An 18185-nucleotide genomic window follows, 5' to 3' on the forward strand; every position below is an offset into this window, starting at 1 on the left:
CCTATGTTTCCAGGGGCAGAATACAGGCAAACGTATTGCTCCGGAGGTAAATTTTAGCATGTGAAATCTGCGAGTGTCTACTCATCATCGAGTCTGCGGCCCTTGCTTCGTTTCCGAGAGTAGCCATCTTGAGCAATTGTGGGACTGTGTGTTTGATAACGGCTGAAGTTGTTGGAAAAACGTCAGTGTAGCTTTACAGAATCAGATATGGCATTAAAACGAATTAATAAGGTATTTACTTGAATAATTCTTCTTTCTAAATCATCCATTACCTTCCGTAGGTTTCCTCTCAGCCGATTGTTTTCGTCCAAAGTAAGCTGTTGAATTGGCCCCAAGGCGCCTTCCCCGTGAAGGTCTCATTTTACACAGTCTAATTTTATGGATTCTCAGCGATCAATACTTACTTCATCTACCCATATTACGATTGAAAATTGAATCCTGATTATTTTCGCTGCGTACCCAGTTTTTCTCAATCCACGAAGTTAGGAAGAATCTCGAGATTCAAGCATGAGATGGATCAGGTTTTTAATGCCTCAACAAGGAAGTAAAGTGTAACTAGTGAATGCGTCTTATGAAATGTTAAAAACCAGAAGTTTTAACTCTCTACGTCTGAAATGACTATTTTTAGCCCCATTATTCGCTGGAAGGCGTTTTGTTAGCTCATCTTACTTAATCTTGCTTGGCTGTTTTACCCTCTTTACCATAACCTATCGGGCCTAGTAGAGACAAATGGTGTCGCAGGCGCATCGCCTTTGATCCACTGTGATTCCTAAAGTCAGCACCAATAAATTCCTTCAGTGAGGTCACAACTTGGTGTTGAACCATAATCTAATGGGCCATCTGAACAGGGTCCAATTCCTCTGCGAGTTCAATATGACTCATTCAGTGTTGAAGTAGCCTCTGATTTTGGTCTTTTGGCAGTCATAACTGGAGAAATGGATTATCAGGGCTGTGTCATTCATTTTGGCAAGCATTTTTTAATGGAATTACTTCAGATGTTATTCGCAAGTAAATGATCAACTGATTGTGGAGGAGCATGCAGAAATATCTTTCACTTCTGTGTTACTTCCTTTGGAATAGCTCTGTAAGAATCTGTAGGAGGTCATTACCATGCGTTACAAACCAAGCTGTCAGTTGATTCTAGAGCCCAGATCTGTGTTGAGTTGTCACTGAAATTTGAGAAAGTTCGTCAGTTATCCTTTGAGAAACTGCCTGTTGGATAAATCCATGAAATCACTGGGAAATTGAGAATACACCTCTGATAATTCTATTGATTGGAACCCATATTGTAAGTTGCTTCAATTCCCTTGATTTAAATTTTAAACTTTTCTGTGAATTGCACATATTTCACTTAATTCCCTCATCTGTGTCACTCTGCATTTGTGTGCCAGTCTACTCACTGCTCTGTTTTCCTCAAAACTTGACATCAATTCATCTAAGTCAGGCATTCGCTAATAATTTTTTTTTTCCGACAGGAACTGCAAGACCTAGGCAGAGACCCCCCTGCTCAGTGCTCCGCCGGACCAGTCGGAGATGATCGTAAGCATTCTTTCCTCATATTTTGCGTTTTTTGTGGAACAATTTCTTGCAAAAAAGTATGGAGGGGGAAGTTATGGGCGAGACAGGAAACGTTCTTTACTTATGTATCTTGACTATTTTTTCTTATCAAATGTTATAATATTATGAACTTTTAGGCGACGCTTTTACTATCAGGCTCTGATTATCTCTATTTTCTAATATATTTCACTAGAGGGGTAGCTTGAGGATGTTAATGAAGCCTTATGTGTGAAAGCAGCGATGTTAAGTTTTGAGATAATTGCATTCCATGTTTTGAATGTCCTTGCAGCAAACAGGGGTAGGTCAAAGAATTTATTAAAAATATATTCTCCTTTAAAAGATGAGCTAGGATAATTTGATACAAATTTCAAAAAGAGAAAGTGATTTTAATAAAAGACCACATCTACTGTTTTTCCAGAGAACATTTTTTTAAGGCATGAAATTAACTACGTAGCTAATAAAAGAGAGGTAGAGCAATAGATATTGATCATATTATGATTACTCTTAAGCCTTTTAATGTTTTTTTTTTCTTTAAGAAAAAAAAATCAGGTAAAAAATTGAAGAAAAAAAAAAAAAAAAAAAACTAATCACCAGTTTTTTAACAAAGTGAACAAATTAAAAAGGGTGCCATCTCCCCAGGACCTACGTACAATAGGTCTCATTAACTTGGAATATTATTTTAATTTGCTCCTATACACAACTCCTAAAGAGATTATTGTGCTTCAGTGAATCCTTTAGCTCAATATTTTTATTTCAACAAATTCTGACTTACGCTGTTTTCAGATATAACATGGTTTTTATTCTTATCTTAATGAAAAATTATTTCAGATTTCTGAAACTTGGTACCAACATTCTGGAAGGTTAGCGGATTGTAAAAAAAGTTATCACTGTGTGTGTTTAAAAGTGCATTGATGAAGTCTGTGTGCCCAAATTGCAGGAGTGCTACAAACTTATTTTGCACTAGTAACTGATTAATTAAATGAATGAGGTGTAAGGAAAGACAAGTCATACCTCTTTTTTCCCCCTTTTTTTTAAGCATGGAAAAAAGTGCGTTTTAACCAACCCAAATTTTTTCGGCTACTTCCTAAAAGCAGACGAAGGTAGAGGGATGTGCCAGCAGATAAAATTATTAATTTGGAGGATGTCCAAAGAAATCAGTTATTTTGTGGTACAGGGATGTTCATAAAATGTTATTGTTGTTTTGGGCACTGGAAATTGCCAGCAACCTAAACCTTATCGGTAGATCATTTAATTTTGGGATCAGCAATTCCAGTCCAAGTTGAGAGACCTTTCCTTCATTGCTTTGCCCCGATTGTGTCTGGAACTTTTTTACTTAGATTCTTTTTCTTAGTGAGCCTCAGCTACAGGAGCACAGAACACTCAACACTTCTCAACAGTGTGATAGTGATAAGAGGAGAGTTGTAGTCAATTTTTGAAAGGTAGCTCCCAACTGTATGTTGCAAACATTACCACTTAAAATATTGGTTGTGAATATCGGTATATGAGAGTTTTCTTAATTAATAGAAATCAAGTTACATGTAAAGTTGATAAAGCCTATCTTGTTGTCTAGTTCAAGCAAAATATTCTTCCTTTACCTGCTACGGGAGCGAGAAAGTAAAAACATATGTACAACCTTTAAAACATCTACCCATTTTAGGCCCAAGACAACCCCCCCTGAGCTGCACAAAGTGTTTGATCAGCCGATCACAGAGCAATGAGAAGGATCCTGAAAAGGGGTAAAAAATTGTAAAGGCACCTGAAAAAACTGAAAGAAATGTGAAGGCAGAAGTTGAAACCAGCTAAGCGCATAGTTTTTTGTGTAGGAAACTGTGTAAGGCCCTCTCTTATGCAAAGGAAATAGTTAAGCATGCTCTTTTATGCGAAGGAAACAGCGACGCGCGAAAGTCTTATGTGGACAGCAGTGTGAAGGCAACCTCAAGAAATGCGAGGGCCCCCTCTAGAAATGTGAAGGTGAAGAACTTTTTGCACCCCTGTGCAGACGGCTGAGTTAACCAAATCTGATTTGACCCCCTCTCGTGGAAACTCTAACATTTAGGTACTTGATGGAGTGATGACTTATAGAATTTTCAGCTGTAGGTATTATAACAGTTGGAAAATTACAAGGAGCCAGTATTGGTAACTTCTTGTTCAATTCAATTCAGAAGCTTAAATCAATTTGTTCCTTTTTTCTGCTCTACTTACTCTTCTTTTTATTCTATAAGAATAATGCAAATTACAAAAAAAAAGGAAAAACTTGCAACAAAATTGTTATCAGTTGAGGAGATTGTTGGATAGCCTGGGTTGGTGTTTACCAGCACAGGTTCGCAACACTGGCCCCCCTAAGGTCAGAGGACCCTTGATGGTGTTGACCAGCGAATTACTTGCAATTTAAACACGTTCGTTTTATGCATTAATCCACATCATAGTTTTCATTCTTTTTCACTCACCACCTCTAAACAGAGATGAAACTCAAAGAAACCTTTTCTTCCCATAAATTTCACATAATCTTAACAGAAGAAATTAAGAAATATGAGTTTTTCCAAATTTTATATTCACTGCACATTTTTTCACGCACGAAAAAAATGTGATAAAATGATTCCAAACAAGCTTTTGTACTCTAGATTACTCTGGACATTCAACTTAGTAGCATTGAAACAAGACATTTTGCATGGATTTTTTTCATTTATAAACAGCAAATAAAGGAAGAAAAGATACATAATTATTTTCCTTATTTTAATTTAAATTTACGGTTTCAAACTCACTAGTTAACTATGTGGAAAAATGGCACATTCAATCAAACATTTTCAAAAATCTAAGCAGATCCATGAAGTTTTGAGTTCAAGTCACGTAAGAACAGGCATCTTCTTTCAATTTTTTCACTTTTCTTTTTTAACAATGATAGTGCTCCTATTTAGATTAAGGCTGTTAAATCACCTTTATATAGAATAGTTGTCATATCTGTCTATTCGGCTCAATTTCATCCTTTTTTTCTTCTTTTATTTTGTTCCTTTAGCGGGTTTTACTCTCCCCTTCCCCCTTATTTTGATCTTCTCTACGTCTTGCGCTCTTTTCTTTTGCTGTTCGGCTTTTTTCTTGGATCTCCTTTTTTACTGATTATCATCAGATTCTGAGAAGTTCCAAATAATATAAGGTGTGCATTAACAATTCTTAATTAAGCTTTAAATTTAAATCAGAGGAAGTAAAAATGGTAGCTTGATGTACTGACAAGAAAAATAACTTGAGCTACAGATTTTCACTGTAGAATGCAGAAGCAGCTTGGCTCTACGTTGGCCCGATGCAAAATCAAATCACATTCTTGACCTTGGCAATAACCTAACTAATCCAGACCGATGTCATCTCTGTCCCTCTCCCTCCCCGAGTTGAAGCTCATAAATTTGTCCTAACACCATCCTTATCACCAATGTTTTCCCCTAAACCTATGAGGCAGAGTGGGCAGAGGAAGTTGAAAGAGAAATGATGAATCACTAGGCGAAGAGAGAAATCAAAGATGGAGCCAAATCGGTGTGGGTGTGGATCTGCTCATAGGGAAGAGAGGGAGGGGAGAAGCCTTGCCCTAAGTGTTATTGTTATATCAGTTTAAATGAACTGGGTCATTGATGATGTATATTTTCAGTTGCTTTACTCCCGGTGCCAACATCAGATAATCTCTCCTCTCTTTTTATTTCTGTCATAATTCTCTCTCCCTCTCAGCTCCCTCCCTCTCTCTCTTTCAACTCTCCTTGCTTTAGCACCCACCTGTCCGACTGTGCTGACCCTTGGCCTCACTTTTCTCCCCCTTCACTTGCTCCTCTTCCCAATAGTTGCCAAATAGAGCTGAAAATCAGCATTTCCCCTTCATTTAAAGCACTTTTTATTGCGCAATTGACAGCTTTGGGCTTCCAAATCCAGTCTATCTCTTTCATTCATACTGTCTGTAATCCCAGTCTCCCTCCACCCCCCCCCCCCCCCTCGGAAATCATCCTGGGCCCATCAGTATATCCCGGGAGGGGGGCGGGGCAACATGTGATCTTGCACCCCCCCCCCCCCCCCAACTGAAAGAAATGATCTTATACCCATCCCCCCTCCCATTTGAAAGAAATTATTATTTTTTTTTTTTTTAAACTACTGTTTCACTGAAATATCCAACGCTGTAATTTTCCCCTGGTGAAGTATTCCCCCTTTTCCTCCCCCAAAAATGAAAGCAGTTTGTAACCTTGCTAATGAAAATTTGAATGGGATTTTCAATTTTGACATTTTTCAGAATGACAACCACTTCGTTGAGAATTGAGAAAAGAAAAATTAATTTCGTATTCAGTTGAATGAAGAAGAATGGATTGTATTTTTTCCAATTCTCATAAATGTTGTTTCTTTTTTTTTGTTTCAGTATTTCACTGGCAGGCAACCATAATGGGGCCAGTAAGTATCCCTCCCGTTCTTTTTAAGTTACTTGCACATCATAAGCAACTGGAGAACAGTGAAGCAGAATTTCCTTGCTTACTTTATTTGGTCAAACAGAAATTGACCTATCATGTTTCTCCTTTAAAATTTTTTTCATCTCTGCAGTAAAATGGACCTCTAAACAAGGTTTGAATCAACGCTCAACGCTACGTGCTTTCTCTTCAAAATTCCACAAAGAAAACGAATCACACAGCAGGAAGTCTGAAAATCAACTCCTGAACAAGGAACAAGAAATAAGTGTTTTCTATTAGCATTTCTTAAATGGCAAAACTACATACAACGTCATTTGCTTGGTGGGACTTCCATTTGATCTGTGTTTAAAAGGCTTGTTAATATCTTGTTCAGGAGTTGATTTCAATACTTCCTGACTTGTGAAGCGTTTTCTATGTAAGATTTTGAAGAGGAAATATGTGACGTTTTCTTTTACTTCAGACCTTGTCTAGAGGCCAGTTCCCAGAAACAATGGTCAGCAGTTTCTTTTTTGGTTTTATAAAATAGATCAAGAACAAAATGTTTGAAATGTAGCAATGCTGCCTGTATAGTTTATAGCTCAGAAGTATTCAAATGTGCCGCTTTTCATGAACCTAGAATAAGTGAAATATTTTGCACTCTCATTTTCGGAAAAATTAATTTTGGAGCATTTTTTTTAAGGAAAAAAAAGAAACAAGGAAAGGTTTGGTTGGATGAAGAGGGTTGAAAAGATGTTACAGAAGCAAGAAATGAGTCTTTTTCATTCTACTGATTCCATGGTCTCTAGTTGTAGAAGAGCTTCCTGGCAACCAATACGTTGATAATTTATTTTCAAAAGTAGAAATACCACTCAGAACATAAGTAATGGGTGAATTCCTCACCATTAAGATACTCAGTGCACTGTTGGATCAAATGTCTGATCAAATATAGTTGCATTAAAATGTTTCAGCTTTTCGGAAGATCTTCTCCAGAGATTAGGGATCCCTGCTGCTTTTTGTTTGTTGGAAGTCTTTGAGTATTGACTTACTTACTTTCTTTTTCGCCTGATGAATTTTTCGGTTGTCACTGTTTAAACTTAAACGATGGCCATTTCGGCTTTTGTGGAAGCCATCATCAGGTAATTAATAACTAACAACGAAAATAAAAACAAAAACCGAAGCTAAAAACTGACATTAAAAATTCCATGTATTATCGCCGGCAAAGCTTCACGATACTAGTCAGTGCGGTATCTTGCCGGTGATCAGCTGACTGTGTCGCGTCACTGCGTCTTTGAGTACAAACACTTCAACAGTTGCTTACATACTTCTGCGTTTTGTTAGTTCATCTCAGTACTAGGAAATTTTGAAGTCTCTACTTCAGTGCAGATTAATAAAATATTGATTTTTTTTTTTTTTTTTTCAGCCCGACAGTCCATTCCAAGGTGGCGTCTTTTTTCTAACTATCCATTTTCCCACAGACTATCCTTTCAAACCACCAAAGGTAAGTGCCTATCTAGCATTCAATTTATCAATCAAGTTTTTCTCTGGTAAGCGTACTACCCAGGCCTCAGAACCCTTCAGAAGATCCTTCTTACTGTCCTTGCATCGAAGTGCATAAGGTTATCAATTTAGGAAAACTTTTAATGGGTCACTAAACCATGAATGAATTTTGACTTGCGAATATAGTATTCTGAAGGAAAATGACCCGTAGAACTTGATGCGCACATTAAAAATGCAAACAAGTAACTCAATAACTGAGAAATGCGCAGTTCAAATCGCTCAACTTATACGCAAATTTATAACGCCCCGGTTTCGCGCTGAATGATGTCATCCGGCACCAATCAGAAGAGGGCACTGGTTTCCACGACTTCCATCAAATGCCTATCTACTCTTCGTATATGAAAAACAATACTAAAGTCGAAATTATATCTTTCGAATTCACGACTTGAATCTCATTCATATGTTAGCTGTAATAAACGAGCAACAATTCCACATTGAAAAACGTTTTATTTTAACAAACATCAGAGGAAAATGAGAGAAGATTGCGATATGACTATCGCAGTGCATCAACACCGTCAGTTTCCCGCCATGCGGGCGCGTTTGAAATGTCTTGCAGTTTTTAGATTTTTCAAAAGCGGGTTTCTCCGCGATTTCCACTCCATAAAAATGCGGAAAAATCACCGCGTTATCTACTCACAATGTACTTTCAGAATATCCAATAAAATAAACAAGGTTTAGTGACTCATTCTGGGAGGTTTTAAGTGTTCAGTGAAAAGTAATATCTACTAAGTAAAGTTAGAATCGAAATAGTGTAAGAAATTCCAAAAGTTTTATTTATTCCTCACACTTGCCCTTTTTTGTTTGGTCAAAGCCTTAAGATCAACATCCTTGGCTAAAAGTGTCTTAATGACTGAAAAGTCTTACCTATTCATTGTTGAGGAAAGCTGTTTCACTCCTTTTGCACAATTTTTCAATTTCAATCCTTAAAGTAAAAAAATATAAATCCTCCTTCCCTTTGCTTGTTAACCATTCTAACAGCACTTAGTAGTACAATTTTTTTTTTCATCCTTCATGCCCAAGATAGCAAATAATTAGTCCATGTTTATTATTTTGGTTGCCTCTGTGATTACCGACTTGAATTTTTTCTACACAGGTTTCATTTACCACAAGAATTTATCATCCTAACATAAATAGTAATGGTAGCATTTGTTTGGATATTCTTCGATCGCAGTGGTCTCCTGCACTCACAATTTCTAAAGGTATGTCAATTTGAAAGCTCTAACTTTACTGTGTGCATTTCAACTTTTTTTAGCTCCAGAATATCTGTTGTAAAGGCAAAAATCTCGCAATAGGTCATGATCATGAAGCATTGGAAAAGTATTGATAATGTTTGTTCTCCGTACGAAAGGTCTGGAATTTGTATATTGTGTGGGTCAGTGAAAAGTTGAATCATAAGAGTAGCCGAAACAAGGTAGTGCTTGTAGCTGACTTTAGCCAATCAGGAAACACTGTCTCCCCTGCCTGCTTACATCATCAGAGCCAACCATTTCAAGCGGCTCCCATTTTTGGCATTTTTCAAGTAGAGTTTCTTTCATTATGTTGGTCATTTATGTTCAAAAAAAGCTGAATAAATTCCGAGGAGCCTAATTAGCTTAGTAGTTCTCTCAGAAAATGAATTGGGGGAATTGGATGAATTTTGGGTGATCCTAACCTATTAAACAACTTGCAGCTTGGAACATGGGATTTTAAAAACATATGTGGCTTGCTCTCAGAACTAGCTTTTCTACTCTACAAACTCTATAATATGTATTGCAATCCAGGATAGCTTTGCAATGTTGGGCCAAAATATTCACTTCTCTGGGCAGTGCCACGGACTTGTTCATTTTGAGTTTTTCAAATCTCTTTTGTCATGATGTCTCTCCACATACATTAATACTTGAATTACAAGGCACTACCTCACCCAACACTTGTATTACTTGATCAAATATTTTTGATAGATTGTGACAAGAAAAAGATTAGGGATCCTCAGTCAATCTTACAAAATTCCTTCTAAAATAAGGAATGGAATAACTTTAAAAATTTGAGTTATAGGATTGAATAATCTCAAGAATAAAAGAAGATAAAAAACCAAATACCTACACCATTAGTAAATTAATTGTAGAACTGTGCACAGAATACCAAGGAACTTGGCGTTGCCTAAATTTTGATATTTTCTTTAAGGAATATTCCTTACAGCTTCCTAAGTACTTTGAGTTTTTAAAATCTAACTCCCTATGTACCTATCTTGAGAAGAGCAGGGCATATAAATATTTCTAAACGCAATTTCTTGTTGAACGCTTTCAACATTTCATTGGTGATCAAAGAGAGATTTTGTTTCCTTGCAGGACAAGGAGCTTAGACAAACGAAAAGCATTTAATTCCTCTGAATGATAACAGCATCAAGCCGAGCGTCCACACACTCATAGCAACAATCTTACTAACCATTAGAAAATGCATGTACGAAGAGCAAAAAATTATTTTTTCAGCCTTGCTTTTTTCGAAATTGATACACAGAGAGTTAGATTTTTAAAGCTCATTGTGCCCAGGTAGCTGTAAAGAAATAGTATCAAAATCAGCCGGTGCTGAATTTCTAACTAACTAATCTTGTAAATTAGAAATAATAATTTTGTTACTGCTATTATAACCAGCACCAAGGTATCATCGACTCATAAAATCGATGTTTCAAGTTAGCCATCATGTATTAGTATGTCAAGGAAAAGAGTATCTCCATTGTTCTTTTGATTTGTTTTTGAAGATTGTAATCAAATATTGGACAAGAAACAAGAGCACGTGCAAGAATTGTAATTTTACTCGCCCAAATTTCTCACAAATCAAGCTGACCATGATGAACTATTTTTACGTTTTGTGTTTCTGAAACTAGGGTTTCGTTAGATCCAAAGTTATTAATGGAGTTTCTCATTCGACGACGACATTAAGTTTGACAAAAGGAGTTCTGCTATATTGTCTGGATTCTTTTCAATGTTGGTTATCATATATATCTCACCTAATTGTTTCCCTCTTATTAGTCAGTAATTTTGATAGTACTGTATCCTTGTGTTTGTGTTGTTGCAGTTCTGTTATCAATCTGCTCACTTTTGTGCGATCCGAATCCAGACGATCCACTAGTGCCCGAAATAGCTAAAATATACAAAAGTGATAGGGAAAAGTACAATGAGATGGCAAGGGAGTGGACTCGCAAGTATGCCATGTGATGAATCAACAATCGACTCTCGGTATTCCGTCGCTCCATCAGACATCTGTCAGTGGTTTTTTCTTTCTTTTTTTTCCATTTTTTTGTAACTCCCCCTTCCCCCAACGCTCCGTTCTCTCCTCAGCCACCTTGCGTGTCTGCTTCACAATTGCGCAATTTTTTCTCACCTCATTTCTACATTGCTTGGAGACAAATCAGGAGAATTTTATAAAAGGTAGTCTAAATTGAACAAATTAAAATTTAAAAAGAAAGTCAAAAAAGCGTTTCTATGTGTTAATAACTGCACATTAGTAAATTTGGACAGGATTGAAAAAAATATTTAATTCTTCAAGTTCTATTTTCTTATGTTTTTTTATCATCAATTCTCTGATTTTCAAAAGAACATAATTTTGCCAGTGAAAAGGCTGTGTAAAGTTTCGGAAACTCGTGTTCAAAAAGAATAGCCTCACGAGGTTATTGACTCACGAAAAATCTGAGTATGTCGAGCAAAACTCTCCTGACTATTGAAAACTTTGCGTGATTTCCTTTGTTCAGTTTTTTAAAAGCTAATTTTTTTAGTAATCTTTTTCTGGATCGTTCCCTGATCAAAATACATGTATCACTTGTATATGTCTCAAAAAAATTTCTATTTGTATATATGCTTGTGTACTATGCATATCACAAGCACTTGTTCATAACGTACGGAAACCTTGCTATTAGTGTTTTTCTGCGTTTTTTTTACTCAGGTGTTTGAGGTATCCATGGTAGTGTAACAGTGCGTTACATCGGACAAGAAAACAATAAAATCTCATGAAGTAGATGGCTAAGTTGGATCGGATCCTCAGAAATTAAGTTTCGCACTCCCCTAGAAAATCCATTTTAAAATAAGAAGGCATTCATCATTAAGAATGTATTTTAAATTTGTCTCTCTTAAATTGCCTCCCAAAATTCTGAAATTTTGATCCTGGCAGAGGAAAAGTTGGATATAAATGTAATTATTCAACACAGGAACATCATGGTAAAGCGGTTTCTGAGTTTTTATCATTGGGCAATGAAGAATATTTTACTCGTCAATAATACTTGTTGATTTTGTTTTATGATCCTTTCTTCTGCACTGACAATTTTTTTTTCATGCTTGCTGTTGACAGTTGCGGTGATCATTTCACTTAATTGATTGTAAATCCCACCAGAATGATACGCAAAATATTCAGACTCAGTGAGAAGTAGGGGAAACAGCTGAGAAATAACCGTAGTTTTTTCGACCTTTTGAGAGATGCTTTCTTGCTACAGAGTGTATTTTGAAGTATGAGTAGTTGTTCTGGTTGCCCATCTTTTCATGATCTGATCATGTGAGTACATTCACATTTTCCTCCGTACCTTCTCTCTAAGACATTGAAATACTCACATTTCAGTTGATGAATCCACTCTGTAGTGTAGTCCAACAACAGAATGTTTGTAGAAGTTAGTCCGCTCCAGCAGGCACTGTGGTGATATGCATAAATAAGTCCTAACTTGTTCCTTTTTTTTTCATTGCCTTTTGTAAAGATTTTCGACTCATTTCACACTTCTCGGTGAGTCGGTCTTCGCTAGCAGGATTATAGTTTTTATGTATTAAGAACGAGCTGATATACTTACTCCGAGAATTTTCTCTAACTCCCGTGTGCTGATTTAAGTCGATTGTACTGTTTCTTTTTTAGCGTACATTAATTCCTTTTTCATGAGTTTCTCTTGTAATAAATTTTTTATTTATGTTTATGATTTTAGTTCTGCAGATTTGTTAACTGTAATAAAAAATGAAAAAAAAAAAACAAAAAAAAAGATTTTTCTTCACAAAACTGTTTGTCTCGACTAGCAAATGAGACAGTTTCTGTTTTGTATTTTGTCGAATTATTTGATAAGTGCTACATCTCGGCTAAACCAGCCGTTGGAACTCTGAAATTTTTGTACCAATAAAGAAAAATCAAGGAACAAATGATCTTATACTTCATTCTATTAACCTCTGCGCTGTTGGAGAATCGTGTATGATGTCGATAAAAATGAGGATATCTTTTCGTAAAACATCGGTGAGAGCAGCTACCTTAAATCATCATTCTAGGTATCTCCTGAACCGTTGTACCAACTTCCAGCCCTGCCCTTCCCCCATGAAAAGTTTGAAACTTACACTAGCAGGTAGATCGCTGAATCTTCATCAAACGATGTTGATTAATAAATTCTTGCTTTGGCAATACCATTTATTAATTAAGGTTATTTGATAATGACTGAACAAACAAAGTACACCCATTTCAGTCAAAACGGGGTGGGGAATTTTTTCCCCCTTCATAATCTCAATTGCTATCCGTTTCAAACAGTCGAAACTTAAATCTGAAACCCTTGTGCGAACAGCTGCTATTGAAACACTGTGCCCTCTACATTGACTCTGATGGTCCAGATTCTGTAGAACAGGTGCACCCATGGAATTTACATGTTATTCATTGTATTTTATTTATTCTGTATTAAATTTTTTCTTCTAACCTTGTTGTGTACCATTTTTCTGGTCAGAAAACATACTTTGGCAACTACTGTTAGCAGCACCACCCATTAAGCATGTTTTTGTACATCCCCTTCTAATTGTAATGTTTCTCCTTACCTAATTGTTGAATCGGACAGGAGGTTAACCTTTCTGACCACAAGACTAGGAGGAATTTATTGAAAATGTGAATACAGTTTAATTGCAGCTGTTACTAAGCACACACTAAACAGGGTGGCAAGCGTCAGTAAAAATCTTTAGAACCAGAAAATATGAGTATCATTGGAAACTAGCGGTATCAAAGGAGCAACATCATGTTTTTGGAAGAAATAAGGCAGAAGTCATTGTGAGTAACCCTCGCTTCAGGGTAGATTCAATGTTAATATCAACTCTTCATCCTTTCTCATCAATATTTGAGTTTCGAGTTTTTTGTATTCTTTCTAATTTTTCAGGAAATTGTTTCTTCTTAAGTAGTAAAAATTTCACTGAACTCTTTCATTCACTGTGAAATTTGAAAGCTATCAAAAAGTGAAAAAAATGAGATAAGCAATCAGGGATTCAAACTTCGGTCGAAAAGCAGGGAAGTTAAAACGATCAACTTCAAAGTGCGAAGTTGATGTGTTTCTGAAGTGAGAACTCAAGAAAGTTTAGGGATGATTAGTTTTTGAAAAATATTTTTTACTATTAGTGATTTTTCTCTATTTCAAGAAATGTTTTTTCCATGCTTTCACTTGACTTCATTAAAATTCAGCGAGAAAATTATTTTGTTTTTCATCATGAGAATTCATGATTGGATGTATTCTAATTTTATGTTTCTGACATTGATGTCTAATTGATGCCAATCCACTGATCTTGGCATCGAAATGTTTTAAGTCAGTCATTTCCTAGTTTTCCAAATATAGGCCCATAGAAAAGTTGCTGTAGGAATGATTAAAGTAGGCGACATCTCTGTGATTTTGAAAGAAGTGTATCAAAAGTCGATCAATTTTTTGGAAGCTCATGACTCGAATAAACTTTCAACTCGAATTTTGAGGTGGAAGTTGGTGAAGTAAGTACAAAGAAATTTTAAGCGTGCGGAACAGAGGAGTACATTCATATCTTCCTGTTTGAATGTGCAATGAGAAATCAGGCTGGAATCTTCCTGTTAAATGCTCCAACAAGTAATCAGGATGCAAGTAAGTCACCATTTTTTTAGTATCATTTAGTAGCATCTGTACTTTTCAGTTCAACTCTTTGTATCTCATCTCCTGTCGAGAATTCGTCTAGGAATGAATCATTTTTTCTTAAAGTTTAGTGGAAGAAATCTCTATTTTTCAGTTTCAATTTGATATTGATGGTCTCAACCCAATAAACTCAGTCCTGTTTGCTGCATCAAGCACAAAAAGAGCTACCTATTAACATTTTGAGTCTTTTTCAGGCAATACTAGGTATCCTTTTGTTATAGGATTTGTTAAGCCCCTCAGAAGTTTCAAGCCTCAAGATTCACAATCAGCCTCTTGATGACTAAAACGGAAAACCACTTATCTCTGTCAGCGTTGCCGCGGACTTCCTGTCGTACTTAATTTTTTTTTGGGAAACTTCAACGAAATTTCTGAAGAACTTCCTTCATTTTTCTTCACTGTTAGCAGAATATCCAATATTAATATCAAACCAGGAAGTTGGCTTGTTTTTCCTCGAAAAAACGAAATAGCGTAAATTTTGAAACACCGCAATGGAGACACGTGATATCGCATCTCTTTTTTTTTTTTTTTTTTTTTTTTTATTTTAAACTTATTCACCTACTTATACAGCAATTGGAATATTTACAATATGATTATAACTACACTTGAGACTAAGACTTTATGCTAGTGCTATTAAAATGTTATGTCCCCTGGATAGGGGTAGGAGGAAAAGTATTATACAGTGGGGCACAATAAATTCAGCGCGAACCGCCGGGCCTATCCGTGCGCGGGTGGTACCGGCTCGACCGTCCCGGTCCCCCGACGGCGGGAAAAATATAGGGATCGGCCGGCGTTCCCGGCCCCCCTCGCCCCCTCGGGAAAAACGGTTGTCCCGTTGGTCCCGTCGGGAGATGCGCGGTTTTTCCTTTTTCCCGTCCTATTTTTCTTCGGTCTGATGACTCGGCTGCCCGGTTCGTTCGTTTCCCTGGAAATGGCCGTAGATGATGAATTCACTGCGGAAGCGTAGTGCACCGTCGTCGACCGTCGTTGTCTCGCAATTTTTTTGTCTTCAGTCAAGGAGAATCCGTATTTAAAGCGTGGGCGTCCTGCGAGGCGTGGGCATGTTTTTCGCAACCCCTCCTTGCGGCGCATCGAGAGGCGTGGCGAAATGCGACTGCGGTGCGTGATTTACCTACCGTATTCGTTTCGACGGAGCATTTACGATGTTAATGAAAGAGATTCTTATAAATTTAATATATCTAATTATATTAATACTGAAGCTTAATATTGAAGGAATGAATTAAGAACGGAAATTTTTAAACACCGCAACGGAGATACGTGGTTATTCGCACTTCAGTCGGTGCGATACGGACATCCATGAAGTTTAGAAAAATGCATCAAGTCCCCGTCACCGCCGACCAACTCGTTTGTCGATCGAATCAACTACAGGTATTATGCGTAGGAGGTCAAAACGCCTTCAATTTTTTGAACGCAATACGGACATCCGTCGAGGTTGTATAGTTGTAGCAAACGCGTCCCATTGTTTATCGTTACCTACATACGAATATAAGTTGAGAGAAGCCAGTCATAATGCCTTCAATTTTATACATACTTATTTTTGGGCAAAATGAGAGCGGACGTTTCTCCTTTTATTGCGACGTTGCAGACTTCTTAAGAAATTGTAATATCCTTTCGAGAAGCTGGTCAACAAAAAACGTAAATTCTCCACGATTTTTCGTATTCGATAGCAGAAGATTTGGTTCAAAATTTCAAGTCGTAAATTTGGATTTCTTCTCATGGAAGAGATTAATTAAGAACGGAAATTTTGAAACACCGCAATGGAGATACGTGGTTTCGCACTTCAGTCGGTGCGATACGGACATCCATCTAGTTTAAAAAAATGCATCAGGTCCCCATCACCGCCGACCAACGCGTTTGTCGATCGAATCAACTACAGGTAGGTATTATGCGTATGAGGTCAAAACGCCTTCAATTTTTTGAACGCAATACGGACATCCGTCGTGGTTGTATAGTTGTATCAAGGCGCCGTAGCAAACGCGTCCCATTGTTTATCGTTACATACGAATATAAGTTGAGAGAGGCCAGTCATAATGCCTTCAATTTTATACATACATACTTTTGGGCAAAATGAGAGCCGACGGTTCTCCTTTTTCGACGTTGCAGACTTCCTTAAAAAATTTATTTTTCCATCGAGAAGCTGGTCCTATAAAACTTAAATTCTGCATGATCTTTCGTATTCGGTAGCAGAAGATTTGGTTCAAAATTATATGAGCTTTGGAAGCAGACCTAGAGATGCAAAAGCCATACAACTGTTGTAGGTACCTCAAAATGTTGGTCATGAAAATGGGTTTGGAGAAGAGGTCGCGAAGTTGGTCATTGATTCCAGGTTCGGCAAGTCGGAGAAGACCATTATGACAACACCAGTTAAAATGGCCGTTCACCTCGCTTCTTTTTGAAATGCAAGGCATCACATTACTGGCACTTCACATTTAAAAGTCCGAAATTAATTTCCGGAATAATTTAATTTTTCCAGATTATAAATTTAAATTGTTAATAAATGATGATAAATTCAAAATTCCAATTTCATTTTCCAAAATTTCAGAGCATGTTATATCTTCTTTCAAAATGTATTGTCAATTCAAGTTGCTACCTATTCAATTATAATAAACAACTTGAACGTGGTTGTTCTACGATTTCTTACGAGCAGTTCCCTTTCAGTGTTTAGTGGCCGCGTAGCGGCCTCAGGCCCCTAGTAGTAATTATAATAAGATAAATATTGAATAGGAATATTATGAAGACCGAATGTCTTTTTACTATTTACCATACGTTTAAGCTTATACCGGATATAAGACACTAGATGTTGGCTTACTGTTTTAGGGTAGACTGGGGTTAAGTGGGCACCATTTTGTTTGAAAAATCATAAAACAAATTTGGTGATAGATAGAGTTAATCTTTAAAGTACAATGTCTTCAGTATAATGTAAGGTATCTGCAAAAAATAGTATGTTTCATTTTTTAAATTTCTTCATGGTCAAAATTTAGATTTTGTAAAAAATGGGAAAGTGCTCAGTTAACCCCGTGGGGTGGGTTAACTGGGCACTGGGGGTGGGTTGACTGGACACTAAGATGAAAAAGCATACTTTTGAAAGAGGAAACTTTTATTAAGTCAAATGAACAAGTGGAAAAGTCTTAAAAATTAAAGAAATACATCTGAGGATGATTTTTTGTTTGTCTTAATACTTATATTATGTACATTTTCACTAAGAGATACGGAAAACTTATTTCAATGACTTCTGAATAGGTCCCATGGTTGGTTGTCCTTTTTCTCCTTTTAGTTGTTAAAATACTGCAATTAAAATCAAAAAACAAGTTTTAGTGAATGTTTTGCCTAACTTGTAATCTATGGGGTTAACTGGGAATGTCCTCTTTAATCCCATTTGGTAGTGTTCAGTTAACCCCATTTGGTAGTGTTCAGTTAACCCCATTTCGGAATTTCAGAGAAAAAAAATCATAAATAGTACTCAATTGGAATAATTACCAAAGTAATCACTGGAAATAGTACATAAAACTATAGATGAAACAATAAAGCACTTACCAAAGCCTTCCTCAAAAGCTAGATATGTCATTTGAGCTTCAGTTCACAGCACCGGGAATTTACTTTTCGCCCCACGAAACACGTTTGTAAACATAACTTCAAAAAAAAACAAAGATTATCAACTCAGCGCCAGGTACACTAGTAAGGGTCTATAAACTGATGGAATTGACGCGTAGTTGGTTTTGAGTTTGCCCACCAGGTGGCAGCTAGGT

The 18185-nt window shown here is 36.7% G+C and overlaps 1 protein-coding gene across 1 annotated transcript; it reads left to right on the forward strand.

Annotated features, from left to right (window-relative positions):
* Positions 1 to 61: 61 nt before the first annotated feature.
* On the forward strand, positions 62 to 13202 carry eff (ubiquitin-conjugating enzyme E2 eff). Its single transcript, XM_019042094.2, has 6 exons — positions 62 to 231; positions 1476 to 1539; positions 5942 to 5973; positions 7387 to 7464; positions 8617 to 8722; positions 10575 to 13202. The coding sequence occupies exons 1-6, from the start codon at positions 208 to 210 to the stop codon at positions 10712 to 10714; spliced, it is 444 nt and encodes a 147-aa protein (XP_018897639.1). The 5' UTR covers positions 62 to 207; the 3' UTR covers positions 10715 to 13202.
* Positions 13203 to 18185: the final 4983 nt, after the last annotated feature.

Source organism: Bemisia tabaci, chromosome 5 (genome assembly GCF_918797505.1).
Source record: "Bemisia tabaci chromosome 5, PGI_BMITA_v3".
Taxonomy (NCBI): Eukaryota; Metazoa; Arthropoda; class Insecta; order Hemiptera; family Aleyrodidae; genus Bemisia; species Bemisia tabaci.

Bases quoted from the DNA above. Each gene is read 5' to 3' on its own strand.
- eff (XM_019042094.2), top strand. From the start codon at position 208: ATGGCATTAAAACGAATTAATAAG. The intron at 232-1,475 runs GTATTTACTTGA...TTTTTCCGACAG, and splicing joins CATTAAAACGAATTAATAAG to GAACTGCAAGACCTAGGCAG. The intron at 1,540-5,941 runs GTAAGCATTCTT...TTTTTGTTTCAG, and splicing joins CGGACCAGTCGGAGATGATC to TATTTCACTGGCAGGCAACC.